Genomic DNA, 17039 nt, shown 5'->3' on the forward strand with positions numbered 1-17039 from the left:
CAAACAGTGGCGAGGAACCCAAATCTCCAATTGAGTAATAAATCCTCAAGAAAACCCAGGCCCAACCAGGGGATTCCAGTTCTGCTCTGGCAAAAGCTGCAACCTCTACACAAGCTCGACAGTGCTTGCACAACAAGGCTAAATAAATAAAGGTAAATTATAAATATATAATGACTTCTTTATCCAGCTCTATCATCTCAGCTCTTGTCAGGTCGCCGCTTCCCATTGCCCGCTCTACTATCAGGTCTGGGCATGAACTGCATCCTGCCTGTTGTGGTAACCTTGGAACAATTAGACAAGACTGGCTAAGAGTATAGTTCTGTTCTGCGCTCTTTGATGCAACAAGTACATAAATTGTTATCGGAGGTGTTCTTGGTCCCGGTTGATCTAATGCAGCCTAAACGTCTTTAGTCTAGATTTCAACTGATAGTGTGTCTGCCTCCCGGACAGTGCAAGGAAGACTGGTCCAAAGCTTAGGTGCTGATAGGAAACGGATCTAACACCTGCACTTCATTTTGAAATTCTAATTATCAACTGACCGGACGCCCGAGAGCGTAGTACACGTGAAGGACTGTAATACAAGAGAAATTCACTCAGGTAGTGAGGAGCTAAACCATTTAGGGCTTTATAGGTAATAAGCAATTTTGTTTAAAGATAATGCGATGCTCTATAGGTAACCATATCAAGATTGAGAGATCCGGGCTAATAATAGCGTATTATGTGTCTAGCCTAAGTGTGAGAAGACATGAAAGAGAACTCAAATCAGTATTTTGAGCATTGTCTGATGCTGCCTTTTGGTCGTGCGTATCTCAATCAGTACATAAGAACCAAATCCAGTCCTTGTTAGCATCTTCTTGAGAATATTTACATAGGCAAGTAAAAACTTACAAATTATAATTTACTAGATGTTACAGCACCAGACCCGTCGCCAGACCCAGAGTCGCCAGAGTCTTAAGGGGGGCATATGAAATGCATGGGAGGGCACACTTATTATTAGCCTACAGTACGTATACTTATAATAATCGCATACTCTATTCGCGCAGCACGTAATCATCACCTTAAACAGAACCAACAGCGATAGCCTATAGCCTACACCACATTACATAGAAGCAATTTTATGAATATCCATAAAACACTTGACTATACAACATATTAGATGTAACACCAGTAGCATCTCTCAAACATTGCATTTTAAAGCAGTCAACAGAGAGATATGCATTGCCATGACACACACACACACACACACAGAGACTTTGAACCTACCGGTACTTTGAGTGGAGGCAGCGCTGTCCTCTCTCCAGTCCCTCCTGTCAGTACAGCGGGAGGCGGCGTTTCTCCGAGCAGAACCTCCTCATCAAAGTGTCCTTCCACTCGGACTTAAACTTGTGAGTGAGGTCCTTTTCAAAAGCAAGCTGAATCAGCTGGGCCTTGCGTTTGTGCAGCATACTGCGCCGATGCTCTGAGAAGACGCTTTTGAGCGTGGAAAATGAGTTTTCACACATTGCTGTTGCACAATTACGACTGACATGTAGTATCTGTTGCGAGCCAGTTGCTCTGAATTTAAGAGAGTGGAAATCTCTTTTCCTGTCTCTCTACGTTTTTCTGAATCTCTCCACATTGCTTCACATGCTAAATGTTCTTTTGAAGCTGCATGCTTATTTAAGCCCTTGCCTGTTTCGATTGCATGTTTCCAATCATTGAATCCCTTAATGGAGAAGGACGCGTCCGATGATGCAGATTTGAATTTCCTGCAGGCATAACAAAATGCGGAGTCCTTTTCCACCGAGTACTCAAGCCAGGCCCTGTTCAAATACCAGCTAGAGGAAAATGATCGCTTTTTTGAACCAAACATTTTAACTGGATATTTCTTCAACACAACCTGTTTGGGTTTATCTGTGCCGAGGTCACTCACACCCACTGATTCAACAGGCAGTTGTTGTGGCCCAAATGCTGCCCCAGTCGCGGTTTCACTTGACCTGCCAGGCCCCTGGTCGGGCTCCACGGAGCTAGCATCAGGCTCAGCCTGTCGTCCAGGGTCTCCTTCTCCAACATCAGGCGTCGGTGTCGTTTCAATTGTGGCAGAGGAGACTGTTGGTGGGCTTTTCAACCACTTACGGATATCCATCTTCTTATATACGGTCTATGATCTGAAGCGAGTAAGCGAAAACTCATCCAGTTTTTAAAAATTTGCGGTAACTGTTGAGCGGCTACACTGACGTAGGCAACGTCAAGTACGTAGCCTAACGTTCTTTTTAGTAAGGCCGTGATAGGCTGTTGCAGTGTAGATTCCCATCAATCAAACAAAATCACACCATTGTTTCTTTATATATTAATGTTTTAATGATAAAGAATGCAACATTAATGCAAAACAAAATTAGCAACTATGATAATATAAAATTACTGTATTTTTTAAGAGATCTGTGCCTCAAGTGGGGGGGCACAAGCATTTTTGGGGGCGGGCCCGGCCCCCTATGGCCCGCCCATAGCGACGGGTGTGTACAGCACTGTCCCTATTGGCAAGTGACTGTTCTCTCAACTGGCCCGAGCATCTCCCATGCTGGTCCTTTATGTAGAGCCCTGGTCTGTAAGACGTTTATGGTTAAGAATATATAGTATGTAAAACTGCCTTTTCTAAGACATTTTCTGATGTTTTCATAGCGGATGATTTCTAGATCTTCAAGCAGAAATTAAGCATCCAGTCAATTTAAAATTATTAATGGAGTTTCCACTCCAAATAAAAATTATTAATGGAGTTTCCACTCCAATTAAAAATTATGAATGGAGTTTCCACTCCAATTAAAAATTATATAATAAACCAGATTAATGTTACCATTTAAAAGAAAAAATATGCCTTATTATGTTGGCTTGAGAAAGACAATCAACATCAGTATATTGGTGTTCTTATTATTCTGCTAAGACCTGCAATTGGTTTTTCCTAGTTTAGTTTTTTTTTGTTAGGATTTTTACATCATGCGCCAAAAATGCTTTTTCACCTATTTATGAGAACACGGCATATTGGTCTGAAACATCTCGGTTACAACTGTTACGTCTTTTCCCCGATGGAGCTTTGAACTTGAGGATCTATCCTCTCTGATTATAAAATTTAAGAGGCCAACATACTTGGCGAATAGCATGCGCATATGGGACACGAGTGTTGAGATGCCGTTATCTGTAGGCAATAATGTCAGTAGTGCTCGCAAGATCGCTGTATTCTGTCTCAAATTATGCAAACGGAACATCGGTTCTAATGTTATAATGGTTTTCACTTATATTGTCATGGATCACACAGGAGTCAGATGCAGAATATAACAGGTATCTCTTTATTGAGAACAGGGCAGGCTTAATCGCCGTTGCAGGAGAATTCAGATAGTCACAGGGCACGACAGTCAAGAGGATATAATAGACAGATCTCAGCAAAGACAATGCGATGATAATATACACCCACCCAAAACAGTCCAATAAGACGGAGCTACCATCTATAGTCCCGGGACTAGAAGAACACAGTCCGTGAAAATTCCCATGGCAGGGTAGTAAAAAACTCAAGGTTAGCACAAATCCGAGGCGGAAGCACTCAGGGTAAGACCATGCGTAGATAAGAGAATCAAACCAGGAAGTAGCGTGTAGAGTTGTGGTCCTCTGAGGCGTAAGTAATCTGGGAACCCCTTCCAGGACTCCGACGACGACTGGGAAGAGAAACTGCCAAGCTTTGTATAAGCCGAACTCAGATTCCTCCGGAATGGACGCACCCACGGATTGACTAGGGCCGAAAACGTCTCCGGAAGATCCAGTCAGTGGCAGAGGATGAAGCAGGAGGCAGCGGTTGCTGGGTAACACTGATGAGAAAACCACACCCGGAAGTGTTCTAGAAGCTGGAGTCAAGACAGGACAGAACACGGTGAACACAAATTAACAATACAAGAGCTTGATATGCCCAAAGGCAAATAACTGGGATAAACTACCAGACATGACTAGGATGGGTCAGAAACTACAAAGGTCTGACAACAGACTAGGGTGAACACACAGTATATAAAGGGAATGAAATAAATGAGGAAAGAGGAAACCAGCCGTGTACAAAGTGAGGGAGAAGAATGACCAGGTGAGGGAAATTAACTTAACTAATGACTAATTAAAGAAACGAGTGGTAATGGGAAAAACATGCAGACTCCGAGCACGTGAGAGCTGTCACAACAGCATCACGTGCTCGACACGACAATGACAGAAGACAACACAAACAACATAGGGAGTGCTAGACCCGAGACCTGACATATATTGTAAATGATAATGTTAACCTGGCACGAAATGGCAATTTTTCTGCATTGCACATATCATCTCCGGTGAAACATTTATTACTGGTAGGGATGTAGAGGTGATGAAATTTTTCCACCTGTTAATCGATGTGTAAAAACCGATGGTGGGGGATTTGCTGTGGGCTGGTCGAAGATGCGGCCCTGCACATTACGCATTTTACTTAAATTTTTTAAATAGCTGCAATTCGGGAATGGCAGTCTCTTGAATTAATGGGGGGTTAATATCTTTCGCAAACAAAATTATAAAAAGTACTATGACATTTGCTTATAATAAACAGAGACTCAACAAAATGATTCATCACAACGCACATCAAGCAAAAAATAAATAAGAAACGAAAATAAAAAAACATCTACATCAGATAAATTGCCTATATTAACAAAATGAGTAATCAAGGCACACATTGTGCAACAAATAAATAAATAAGAACTTTTGATTATGCTGATATTTAAAGCAGGAGCTCGGTCAGCATAATTGCTTGCTAGCAGGGGCGCACTTTGGCGCACCTAGAGAGAGGCTGTTTCTTGACCCTATGTTCAAATTGGCCTTCTTCAGTTTCCCCAGATGCTCGAAACGCACCATCACATCCAGTCTCAATCAAAAAAATCCATCCAAACATTTCAACCTATCAGGACTAGATATCGAAACAAGAGCAGCGGAACTCGTCCTGGCGTTTGCGATTCCCCTGGGCGTTTCAGTAGCTGGTCGGAGGTGTCTAAAAGAGCATATTTCTAAAAAGCAATTTCTCCTACAGCGTCCTGTAGTCTTGGGTGCGACCACACCATCCTCAAGACAGACTGGCACGATAACTACCTCACATGCTTCAGCGTGCTAAAGTAGTGTTCGTGGTAACGGTATTGCAGTCACGGCTGGCCGTGTTCATTGGACTGCCCAAGCCCTGTCACGCTCGAACCTGTCTCCTATGTGCGTCGCCAGACAATCTCATAGCGGATCCACGCAACGGCGTGCAGAGGATTTCGGCTGCAACATCGGGTGGCGATTTCCTGACCATTTCCAGGTCCATCCGATGGCCGTGGGCGGACACAGATGTGCGGCCACCGACTCATCTAGGGGGGGCAACTTCTCGTAGCCTTTTTTCTCAGCGCCATCAATTGAGGTGAGAGCGGAGGAAGTAGAAGGTCGTAGACAGGCCGAGTAGATGGTCGTGACTTCCGGGTGAGTTCGCTGTGAACTTCCGGGAAGAACGGTGAAGTTCGTTGACGAGGCGCCTGAGGGCTCCCCAGCAAGAACAATTCGTCCAGGCGGCTGCCAGCGGGTTCCTCCGGAGGAGACCACTCCAAAATCAGCTCTTCCACAGCCTTCGTGAGGACCCAGAAAAGTTCGGAGTCCACACCCTGCTTGGATTCGCTGTGTTCTGTAGACAAGCATGAGATGCCCTCGTTTTGCCCATCGGCATGTAGGAGGACCCCACAAGAGTCGTATTTTTCTCTTATAGTGGATTGTAACTGTTTATTCAATGATGTTGTGATTCTGAATTGTTGTGTATTACTTTTCTGAGCCTGGGAATTGTATTTCTTGATATTGTGAAGGGATCATACAGTTTATTGGCGTTATATAATTTTTTTTTGTGAAAATCAAATAACTCCTAAATTAGCCCCAACCCCAACTAAAATAGGAATCGGTTTAGGAAAAATATAGAATAGCATCAAAATAAACTTTAAATCCCAACCGAATTATTATACTAACTATATACTACCCTAACCCACCTGCCCACTTGAAACTAGAGCTAAAAGTGAACTATTGAAATCAAATAATAACAGAGAAGAGAATTGAAAGCACACTAACATGTTTATTTTCTTTACTTTATTTTCTAGACACTGGTCCATCAAACAGCACAGGTGCCTCTGGTGCGGTCCTCGTTGGAGTACCCATTATAAATGTTTGGATGTGCTTCAACAATCTCCAGCCATCACCTGTCATCATATTTACCTCCTTCCAGCTCCTGTAATGGCCAGCTTCATCTCTCCAGTCCCAAAATGTCGTCCTCCATCAGGTAAACAAGAAACGTCTATTAGTATCTGTAGCGAGGTAGGCGGGACGAGAGCCGGGATGCGTGGCCGTTGCGTGAGTGTTAATGAGCGTCAGCTGTACACGCACTGGTCTCGTATCACAGAGGAGATTGGGGAGCATAAGAGGACGAGCGACCAGACCGTCAGTGAGAGAGGACTGGGCCCGGACATTTGTTAAGTTTGTGTTTATGGTTTGTTGACGGTAGTCTACCGTGAGGTGGCTGCCGGTCTTTTACCACGTGTTTTTTTTTTTTTTTAAAGTTCGCTTAAATGTTCGCCGGTTCTCGCCTCCTTCCTTCCCTTTTATGGAACTTTGTTACACAATCATCATTCATAAAGCTACTCATAAAGAGATGCTAATTCTAATGAATGTACCTGCTGTTCCCTTTCTGTCGGTCTCCCGACGTTGTGTCGACAGAATGGGGTTTTACTTGAGAACCTATCATCTCTAACTGACTTGAAAAGGCCAAGGAAAATTGGCCCCGGATATCCGGGTATAAAAGACAGCCGGTGTGCTGCATTCATTCATTCTTAATTTTTTGACTAAAAGTGTGAATCTCTAAAAGAGCTAATGCTCTGGACGACAACTCCCCCTGGCCAATTCCCCATACAAAGTAACTTCTTTCACAGGGAAAGGGCACCTTGTGGTATCCGAGACCATCTCTTGATGAAGACAGCTCTCCTGGTGGTGCTCACTTCAAAAAGAGGGTAGGAGACCTACAAGCATTCTCCGTGTCCACGGATTGGCTCTCACTCTCACGTTATCTTGAGACCCCGGCCCGGTTACGTGCCCAAAGTTCCCACCACTCCCTTTTGGGACCAGGTGATGAACCTGCAGGTGCTCCCCACCGGGGAGGAAACCCAACCCCTTCCGTGTTGTGCCCAGTTCGCGCGCTTTTGTCCGTCCGTGTTGTGCCCAATACACGAGTCTTGCATGGTACCAACAGGTGAGACTGGCGGGTCAGTGCGCTATTTCTGCCTCCCTTCTTCCCCCTCGGGCGAAGAATGGCCATTCCATCCATCAATGAGCACTTCATGGCGGCTTCCTGCCTCCCTTGGCCGGGTATCAGCGGAGTTATCCACGCATAGTTCTAACCGGACCTAGTGCCCCACAGGTATTAGTCCCCGGCGAGACCATGTTGGTGCCTCCACTATACTCCTCCCTACGGCAGGAAGTGGTCTCCGTAGCGTGCATCCTCATTGAGGAAACAGTGCTTCCCCATTGCCCTACGGTACCAGACGGCTTCTCGCCATTAGACAAACAAAGCCTCTGTGGCGTCTGTGGTGGCCGATGGCAGGGCCTCTCATCTTTGCCAATGCTCTGGGAACCCCTGCCTGTCCACTGGATGGTCACAATTTTGCACTCACGTCTGACACGCCCAGGCCAGTCAGCGTCGCTTCGCTAGAGATTGTGATGCGGCACAGTGCTGTGGCGTTTTCAATAGGAACGCCATCTGTCAGTTCGACACAACATCATGCCACAACAATTACTGTCCGCTGAAGCAGTCGAAAGATGCTCTCAGGCTCCTCAGCACAAAATGAACGTCAATGAATGCAGCAAATTTATTTCGACCAATTTCATTGGCCTTTTCAAAAATAGTCAGAAGATGATAGGTTCTCAAGTCAAACCCCATCTGTCGGTTCGGCACAACGTTTCATTCCCTCCATCAGGGAACAGAGGTTACATACATAACCGAGACGTTCTTCATCGTCGTCTTGTATATATTGGATTAATATTATTAATAACGAGTGAATTGGATCTTATCTTCGTCTGTGGACATTCTGTTAAAATATGTTCTCACCAGACTGTTAATTATAATATTAATGTCTATTCTTACGGTGTACTTTTTTTGTTTTTCAGGTGCAGAATGTATACATTTGTAAATTAATTTTAGAAGCCAATAAGGCATGGGCTATTATAATATTGCTTTTAAGTACTTACAAATTAGAACGTAATTTAAAAGAGTTAATTAATCTAAACTTTTTTCTGTTTACAGAAAGCCCAGATGATCCTCAAACATGGACTGAGTCTATGGTCAGCGACTGGTTAAGGTCAATAGGAATTAAAGAAACTTACATTAAAAAACTGTATGAAGAGGAAGTAGATGGCCGTGTCCTTATTGAACTTTCAGAAGATTTTCTGAAAAAAGAGACTGGAATGAAATCAGGGCCTGCACTGTTAATAATCAAAAAAAGAGACGAGTTAGTTAAAAGTTCACCAAAAGCTCAGAACCAGCAGGACTGTTTGGAGAAACAAAAAATTTACCATGTGGGAAGTGGAATTGAAAATTATGATTCCAGAAAGGAAGAAATTAAAGAAGATTCTGAGTCTGTGATTAAAACAAAGGGTGATTCAAAACTACGACCTTTTGGTACAAAAGGTGATGATTTTACATATGTAGAGAACAATGTACTCGAGCCAGAATCAGGTGTTATTGATCTCATTACTCCATGTCATGAGTATAAGTCATTTAAAATTGCTGCAACACTGGACCGCCAAAGACTTCAGGCCAAGCTTGCAAAGGAAGTGCTAAAGTTTGCTACAGGGTGTGTAAATATGCGTACAAATGGCACAATACATTTTGGTGTGATGGACAGTAGAGGTGACGCTGGTTATGTTCATGGTGAAATCGTTGGTATTCCTGTTAGAGAAAAAGACATGTACTGTGATGCATTAGATTACATTGAAAGGAGTTTTGATAGCTTTCAAAGTGAACATATACGTCGGTGTATTGGTGTTCCGCAGTTCATTCTGGTAGTTTGTTCAAACAGCAGCAAGGAACATTACGTAGTGGAGGTTGATATTGAGCCCTCAGTGAGCAAAGTGAGAAATAATGTGTTCTCTGTTTGCCTTCCTAATTTCAACGAGAAGGTGAACAAAGTTCAGTTTGAAAAGAAAACAGCTTATCGTAGAGTGGGTTCTAAATCAGAACCTGTGGTTGACCTGAATGAGTTCTACCAATATATCCCTTTCAGAGATGCTCAGAGAGAAGAGGCAGAGACAAGGTATAATTTCACAGCACCAGAACTATGCCAGAACCTGGGAAAAAAGCTCATTATGCTCATGACAGATGGAAAGAAAAAAATGGACAAGGACAAATGGTACATACTTGTTACCAACCGATTTCAGGAGAAGGATCTGCAAAGCATAGATTTTTTGCTTAACATGAACATGTTCTGTGTGTTTGACTTTGATAACAATTCTAACGTGTCTGGGTTATGTCATGAATACAATAGGCACCATGTGGTAAATCGCCATTTCATGCAGAACTACAAAATTCCCAGTGGCATGAGCATCAAAGACTTTGTGAGCCACCTTCATTTGTTTGACCAAATCAGCTGGATATTTTGCAATGGTCGAAGTGATTTCAAAGGCAACGAGCCTCCCTGTAATGAAATGACCTGGGTAAAAACAAAAAGGACTCTCCTAAAAGATTGCGTGTCACTGATCTGCAAAGATGTCTTGCCCAAAGGAACCTTTAAAGTCATCTTTCTTCTTACTTCTTCAGTAGAAACCCCTTTCCTTAACACATTCTATGAATTCATTACTGATATGGAGGGACATGAGGACATTATATGCATTGCAGAATCAGAGGAAAACTTCAAGAAATGGCAGACCTATGCTCTGGAATCCTGTGACATGGAAACAGTGAACAATTCAGGTGTTGTTGGTATGACAATAAATCAGATTAATGCAACCCTCCAGCAGGTCCAACCTACCACTACACGGGCCTCAAAGCGATTGCCAATCCATGTTAAAGGGGAGTGCTTTCTTGATCCTCGAGAGGAGGAAATGAGGTGTTCTTTGGAGATTCTGAGTCTAAACCACTGTGAAGAAACATGCCTTGATATCATTGAGTCTGAAAAGGAGACAATTGAGCAGCAGTTTTACCAGGGAGGAAAATTAACTTGGATGAATCTTTGGCTTGCAGAAAAAAAGGTAGTTGGGGAGGTTATTCAAAGAGATGCTTACAGTGACGTCAACAGTCTTTTAAGCGACTGTCTTGTTTGGAGTTTAGATCGAGCATCTATCAGTTGTATCAACATATACCATCATCCTGGAAGTGGTGGCAGTACAGTGGCAAGGCAGGTACTGTGGAATAACAGAAGGGCTCTAAGATGTGCTGTTGTGAAACATTCTTACTCGGCGCCTGTTGTTTCGGAGGCTGCCGTTTGGCTTCGGGAATATGAGGAGAAAGATCCCCAAAAAACCCTTCCTGTGCTCCTTCTCTTTGAAGACTGTGAGCAGGAGTATTTGGAAGATGTAAAGTATGAATTGGAAGTGGCTGTCAATACTAAGAAAATAGCACGTGGAACTCTATGCTTCATTCTGCTAAGTTGTAGACGGTCTCACCATCCAGAGAAAATGTGCAAGGAGTCCCCTCAACGGAATGTTTCTGTTACTCACAAACTTTCAGACGCAGAAAAAAATCAATTTTCTAAAAAACGACAAAAGCTTGAAGAACAATTCAAACCAGAATTTATTCTAACATTCGTCCTGATGTGTGATGATTTTAAGAGCCACAAAATCGCTGAGTATGTTAAGCAATTTGTGAAGCATTTACTTCAAGGCATTGACCACACATCTGTTGTTACTAAGCTTGTTCAGTATGTGGCATTGCTTAACACTTATCTGCAGAATTCTTTTATGTCACTGTCACATTGTGAATCCCTCCTTGCTCTGTCCTTCTATGTGGACAGATTTCGACAACATTGCTTTGAGACTGCTTTAAGTGAGCAGGCTAAGTTAGTCTTAATACATCTGAGGGATGAAAACACATACATTACTTCTATCAGAATCATTCACCCACTGGTTGCAAAGGAAATCCTCCACCAACTTCTGGGTGACACACAACAACAGAGTGATCTTGCTTTGGATCTTCTCAACAACGATGTGCTTTTTGAGCACAGGTTTGGTAGAGATCAATACATGAAGTTCTTACGAGATCTGTTCATAACGCGACACAAAATTATTAAAGGTGATGAACTTGACAGCTTTTTCTCCCCCCTGATTGAACACGTGAGAGAGAATGAGTGTCCAGACAAAGCTATCGAGCTTCTTAAGGAGGCCTACAAGCGTTTTAATGAGGATGCACTTTTTGCTCAACATCTGGCTCGTCTCAATTACAAGCATGACAAATTTGAGGAAGCAGAAAAGTGGGCAGAAACTGCAGTAGCAAAAAGGCCGAACAATTCTTACATTCTTGATACCAAAGGTCAAGTATACAGACAGTGGTTTACAGCAAAATGCAAAGCCATGGAGAAAATTGATAAAACACCAGAAAACACAGTGGATGCTGTGGAAACTGCACTCAAAGCAATTGAATGTTTTCAGGCATGTGAGAAGGCAGCTGTTGCTGACAATGAGACCATGAACAATGCTGGTTTTGTTGGGGTAGTAGAAGTAGGATGTGTATTGCTGAAGCTCATTTCCTCCCTTCATGTCTTCTCTAGACCTAATCATTGCCAGTTCATGAAATACCTTCTCACAGATTATATTCCTGTGGATTTAGAAAAGCCATGGGAACATTTTCATTGTAAACTGAAAAACCTCCAGAACATCATGCTGGATGCATTGCAATGGGTTTCTGAGGACTTGAGTTTCTTCCAAACTGACCATAACAGAGATGAGGAGAAGACTTCTGAGAAGACCGTAAAGCATCCCATTCACTGGCTGGTTAAAAAGACTTCTGATTATGGCAAATACTTTAACAATCATTCCTTACCTACAGATCTAAGACAAGTTAGGTTAACACCTCTAATGAAACGTATGATGATTTATTCTAAGGGTGGGGGAACCTTCACAACCATCTTTTCCGTCCTAACAAACCAAAAATATGAAGATCCTCAAAGTGTTCTTGAGAACATTATTTCATTTTACCCAAGCAATCCTATGAGTGCAAAGATGTTACAAATGGACCTTGTTAACTACATAGCAACACACTTTGCATTAAGTTGCCTCTCAACTCAGTCTTCTAAGTTAGCTGCATTTCAGGATCTGCAAAAGTTGAGTAACCAGTTCCCTAAAGAGAAACAGAAATGTTTCCCAAATGCTCTTTTCTTACTTGTCTTACTTTTCTGGCCAGAAGAACATGATACTGAAAAGGAAAAAGAACGCAAGTATGAAATTGTTCTCTCTGCTGTTGAACACCTCCAGAGATCTTATGAAAAGAAATTAAAAGACATCCCTCCAAGGAAAAAGAGGATCTACACCCATTTCTTCCTGGGCAATGGGCATGGATTTGAAAAAATTATCCACAAGAGCAAAGTTGAAAAAATAACAAAATTGTTCTCAGTTTCAGAAAAACGTCAGAAATGGTTCAGTGGAGAAGTCTGGAAAATGCCAGAAATTGCTAAATTGCTGAGACGTGTCACAGGGTGGACAGAGGATGAGAAGGTCTTTCTAGAGATTCCCACAGAAAAGACATTTCAGATCCCAGCTCTGAATCCATCATCTGTACCCCACAGTAATGAGAATGTCACATTTTACCTGGGCTTTACTTTAAAAGGACCCGTTGCCTACAACATTACAGTAAGAACATAATTAAAAGCTAGCAGAACATTAGGTATAAGCAAGTGAAGAATTGGATATGGTTTTCAGATGACAAATATCTTGAATTGACTGTAATGCCATGTTTGTTTTTAAGAGACTATGCTTAGACAAATCACTCAACACAATAATCAACGTTTTTATTTTGCATGATATGCATAGGATAGGTAACTTACATTATATTACATGATCTATTATTACACATTATGCCATTTTTTCTTAGCTAGAAGGAATTTTAACTGTCAAAAGTAGTAATGTATTATTGTGTACAGTGAATACTGATACTGAATACTGAAAAAACATATATTTTAGAGTCATATTATAACCTTAAAATAAACTTTTTTGTATGTACTACTATAGACCATATTTTATGTTATTTACTAAACTTCTGATATTTATTATTTTTCATTTGAAGTGTGTTTGTGTCTGAGAGACAGAAATAAGAACGTTCGCTTTTCTCCAGATAAATATTGATTATTATGTTTTTTTCATGACCAAATAATTAATAACTATTAATGCATTATTTGTTACTGTATAAATACGTTTGGCTATACAAGGGAGTCTAAATCTCTACTGGGAATTTGCAAAGCATTTATCTTATCAAAAATGCTGCCACAGTTTGGTTTTGCACTGAATGCAATAGCTTACACAAATCTATCTATCTTTACTTAATATAGGCTTTAAAAGTTGACATGTAATCCTGGCTAGTGTCCCCTTTTATACATTTCTTTACACTTGAGCCACATTTTAAACCAATACACTGTTTCTGGCAGTTGTCACATCACAACCACAAGAGGGAGATAGAGGTACATAAATGCAACACTGTCACCGGTTTTTATGTAACTTTTAACAAATTGTTAAATGCACTCCCATTTGTACTGTAAGTTATTTTGGATAAAGCATCTGTTAAATACATAAATGTTACATTGTAAGACATTTTTTTTTTGTTTATTTTGTATGTGTTGCTTTTTGGGCGGATAGGGGTCGTGTCTAAGTAAGAGATGGTCAGGATGAGTAAGAGCTCAATTTAAGCAGTTTTGTAGCCTGTGTACTGGAAACCCTGCAGTTTTCATCGCCTGTCAATCTGTCCCTCTTTTCTAAACAACACAGATCTTGGGGACCATGGGAAAGTCAAATAATAATTTAAACAGGAGCATGACTCTGTTTCTGCACACTCACACATTTATAGATTTCTGAAGGAATCTGGTTCACAATGGCAAGACACCCGTCCGTTGCTTGACAACCCCTGATTTGTCTATTCTTTGCATGTCACATAGCAGATACTGTCACAGATCCCTTCCCTTGGGGCAGCAAGATGGATCTCCTACTGCTATGTATTCAAAATGTGTAGACAACGTTAACACATTCACTTTAGGCCCAAATATTTGGAGTTTTAAACTCATTGTTTTTTCTTTTGTAAACTTGAAAAGGTTTGTTGTGCATATTTAGACAGCTTTAGGTGCAAATACACCAATGCACAAGCATCTCATTTGCATCGAATCTATAATTGAATGAGGGAGAGGTCTACATAAATATCTCTGGGCAACATCATGACAGAAGTGTTGAGCTCAGTGTGTTGCGTGTAGACGTTTAGTGAATCAAATATCTTGTTTGACAGGGTTCTTGTTGGATGGTTTGCGGATGTTTGGACTTTGAAGGATAGTTTTGAATCTCCATTTTCCTCCTGCGGTCATTAAAATGTTATTTCATTGTGCAATAAAACATTGTGCTGTAAAATAAATACATAAATCAAGCCAATGGAAATATGTGGGGTAAGGCAAAAATAAAAGCACCAAGAAACATGTTTTGTTTTGTAAAAACTGTATTTCTCGCATATTTAGCAAAATTGAACTAAAACGTCGCTAAATTTGTGTCTGATTACTATTCAATATTTATATGGTCATGTTATGCAGAGGTGTGTAGTAAGAAACACGCTCTTCCTTACATTTACTTGAGTAACATTTAGGAAAATCTGTACTTTTACTTCGTTCCATCATTTTAAAATATGCATTTTAAAATGCGTGTTTATTTAAATGTAGTCGTCTATTTTTACTGGGGCGTTTCCGAGTGATTGATTCTTTTGAGTCGATTCTTTTGAAAGCATCAATTGCTCAATGGGCAAAACCGTCTGAATAAATTCACGAATCAGTTCAAATGATTTGTTCACTCCTCTCACTTAAGAACATGCAGAACTAGTAGATGGGCGTGTGGTTCACTGTTTACTGTACGCAACACACATGTGACACAACACGAGAAAACATTATATTTGTCTAAAATCTCTTATATTCTAGATATTCTTTACTTAAGATATTCTTTACTTAAGTTCTTAAGTGTATACACAAAACTCTGCAGGTTCACTTTTGTTTGACACTATCTATTATTCTAAATAAGTTGTGTCCGCTACATTGACATTGGAACTAGACTAAATTTACAGAAATCTTTGTCGAATAGTCTCTGTCTGTGTAGGCGATTGCAAAGATATCTGTTTATGATAAGAATTAGAAATATTGATTAAAATGAAATATTTGCATTAGTAAAAAATAGTTTTATGAATAGTCAGATACAAAGTAACTTTTACTTTTCATTTCATATACTTTTTTACTTTTACTCAAGTCATTTTTAAAATAGTGACTTTTACTTGAGTTACAATTTCCCTAGTTACTTGTAGGGAAATGACTTGCTACCCAACCCACCTCTGATGTTAGGCGTTTGGTTTCATTTAGCAAAATATGTTCAAAATCTCACTTATTTCTCATACACACCAATATTTTTGGCTCCAGAAGACATTTTTAACCCACATTGGGGATGGTATGAGGGTGACTTAATTCTGAGAGTTTTCACTATTGAGTGAAGTTATACTTAGAAAAGTTGTAACACTACTGTCTAGGGTTGCCATACGTCCGGCTTTCGGCCGGACAGTCCCGATTGTAAGCCCCCTGTCCGGCGTCCGGCTCAGCCTCAAGCCGGACACTCATTTGTCCTCCTTTTCGGAGTTGCGCTGAATCGGCCTTAAAAAACACGCAGTTAAACATTTATTGGGACGCAGCAGCATAGCATCTGACGCCGTAAGATCTCCGGTCAAACAAAGGATTGGCTGAAAGAGGTGTCAAATAAATATCTGATATATCATTGGTTAAAAACGTAAACAAGCATTCTCGACGTGGAGGTGGAGTCCACGTACAGGCTACGTCACATCATAATGTTAACATGCCGAAACATCCAACATTATTTAATCCGGAATGGACAAAAGAGCACAAATTCAAATAAAAAAGCAGTAGAGATGCTTTCCATGGATTTTGTACACTATGTCGCTGTGAAGTGGACGTTAGTTGTAAAGGGAAAGCCGGCATTGACCGACATGCCAGCACTGAAAAACATAAAGGTAACCGACGAGCTGCTGGTATGTCTTCCCTTAGGTCTTAATTTCGAGAGGCAACATCACCTTAGGATGACAAAATCTCCGCTACAGAGCTTTGTAAAGTCTATCATGCAGTCAAGCATCACCAGTCATACAGGAGTGTCTTGAATAAATACAAATACTGCGAACAAACACTTTTTTGCCTCTTCTATTACACATAGGTCTACATCAAGATATGTTGTTGATCAAATTTTCTGGCAATGAATAGAGTAGGCTATTTCAGAATCACTGTATCATGATACCATAGATATGATAGACAACATTGTATTGTATTTGCGAGTACACCAGATGCAGTTATTCTTGCCTCACAAAATGCTGCAAAGTGTCCTCCTTTTTGGTGTTATGGAAATGGCCACCCTACTACTGTCCTATCAGTAAACCCATCAACTTTCATGCAACATACACAAGAATACCACCACTGTTTATTGGGAGCAACCTCAACCCAGAAGATTCATGAGCTTGATGCAAAACCATAGGTTCATCCACACAGATCACTAGTCCCACCTAAAACAGGTTGATTTGGTCAACTTTATAGCTCAACTAATAAATTTATAATGAATGTATCTGTAAGCATCGTAAAAATCTTTTTTTCGCTCCGTCATTTTGACAGAATTTTACTTGTGTCAAACATTGTGGAATATTCCTTCCCAGTTCATCTGATGGTCATATATCACCAAAAGATTAGAAATATTCTGCCACTTTAACTTTAATAAGAGCAGAATATTCCACAAGAGAC

The 17039-nt window shown here is 40.9% G+C and overlaps 1 protein-coding gene across 1 annotated transcript in view; it reads left to right on the plus strand.

Annotated features, from left to right (window-relative positions):
* Nucleotides 1-13814, plus strand: part of samd9l (sterile alpha motif domain containing 9 like) — a 33149-nt gene extending 19335 nt beyond the window's left edge. The window contains exons 2-3 of the mRNA XM_079449318.1: nt 6141-6319; nt 8333-13814. Of these exons, the coding sequence (XP_079305444.1) occupies nt 6274-6319; nt 8333-12879 (4593 nt within the window). The 5' untranslated portion in view covers nt 6141-6273 and the 3' untranslated portion in view covers nt 12880-13814. The remainder of the gene's footprint in view (nt 1-6140; nt 6320-8332) is intronic.
* Nucleotides 13815-17039: the final 3225 nt, after the last annotated feature.

This window comes from Barbatula barbatula, assembly GCF_947034865.1.
Source record: "Barbatula barbatula genome assembly, chromosome: 24".
Classification (NCBI taxonomy): Eukaryota; Metazoa; Chordata; class Actinopteri; order Cypriniformes; family Nemacheilidae; genus Barbatula; species Barbatula barbatula.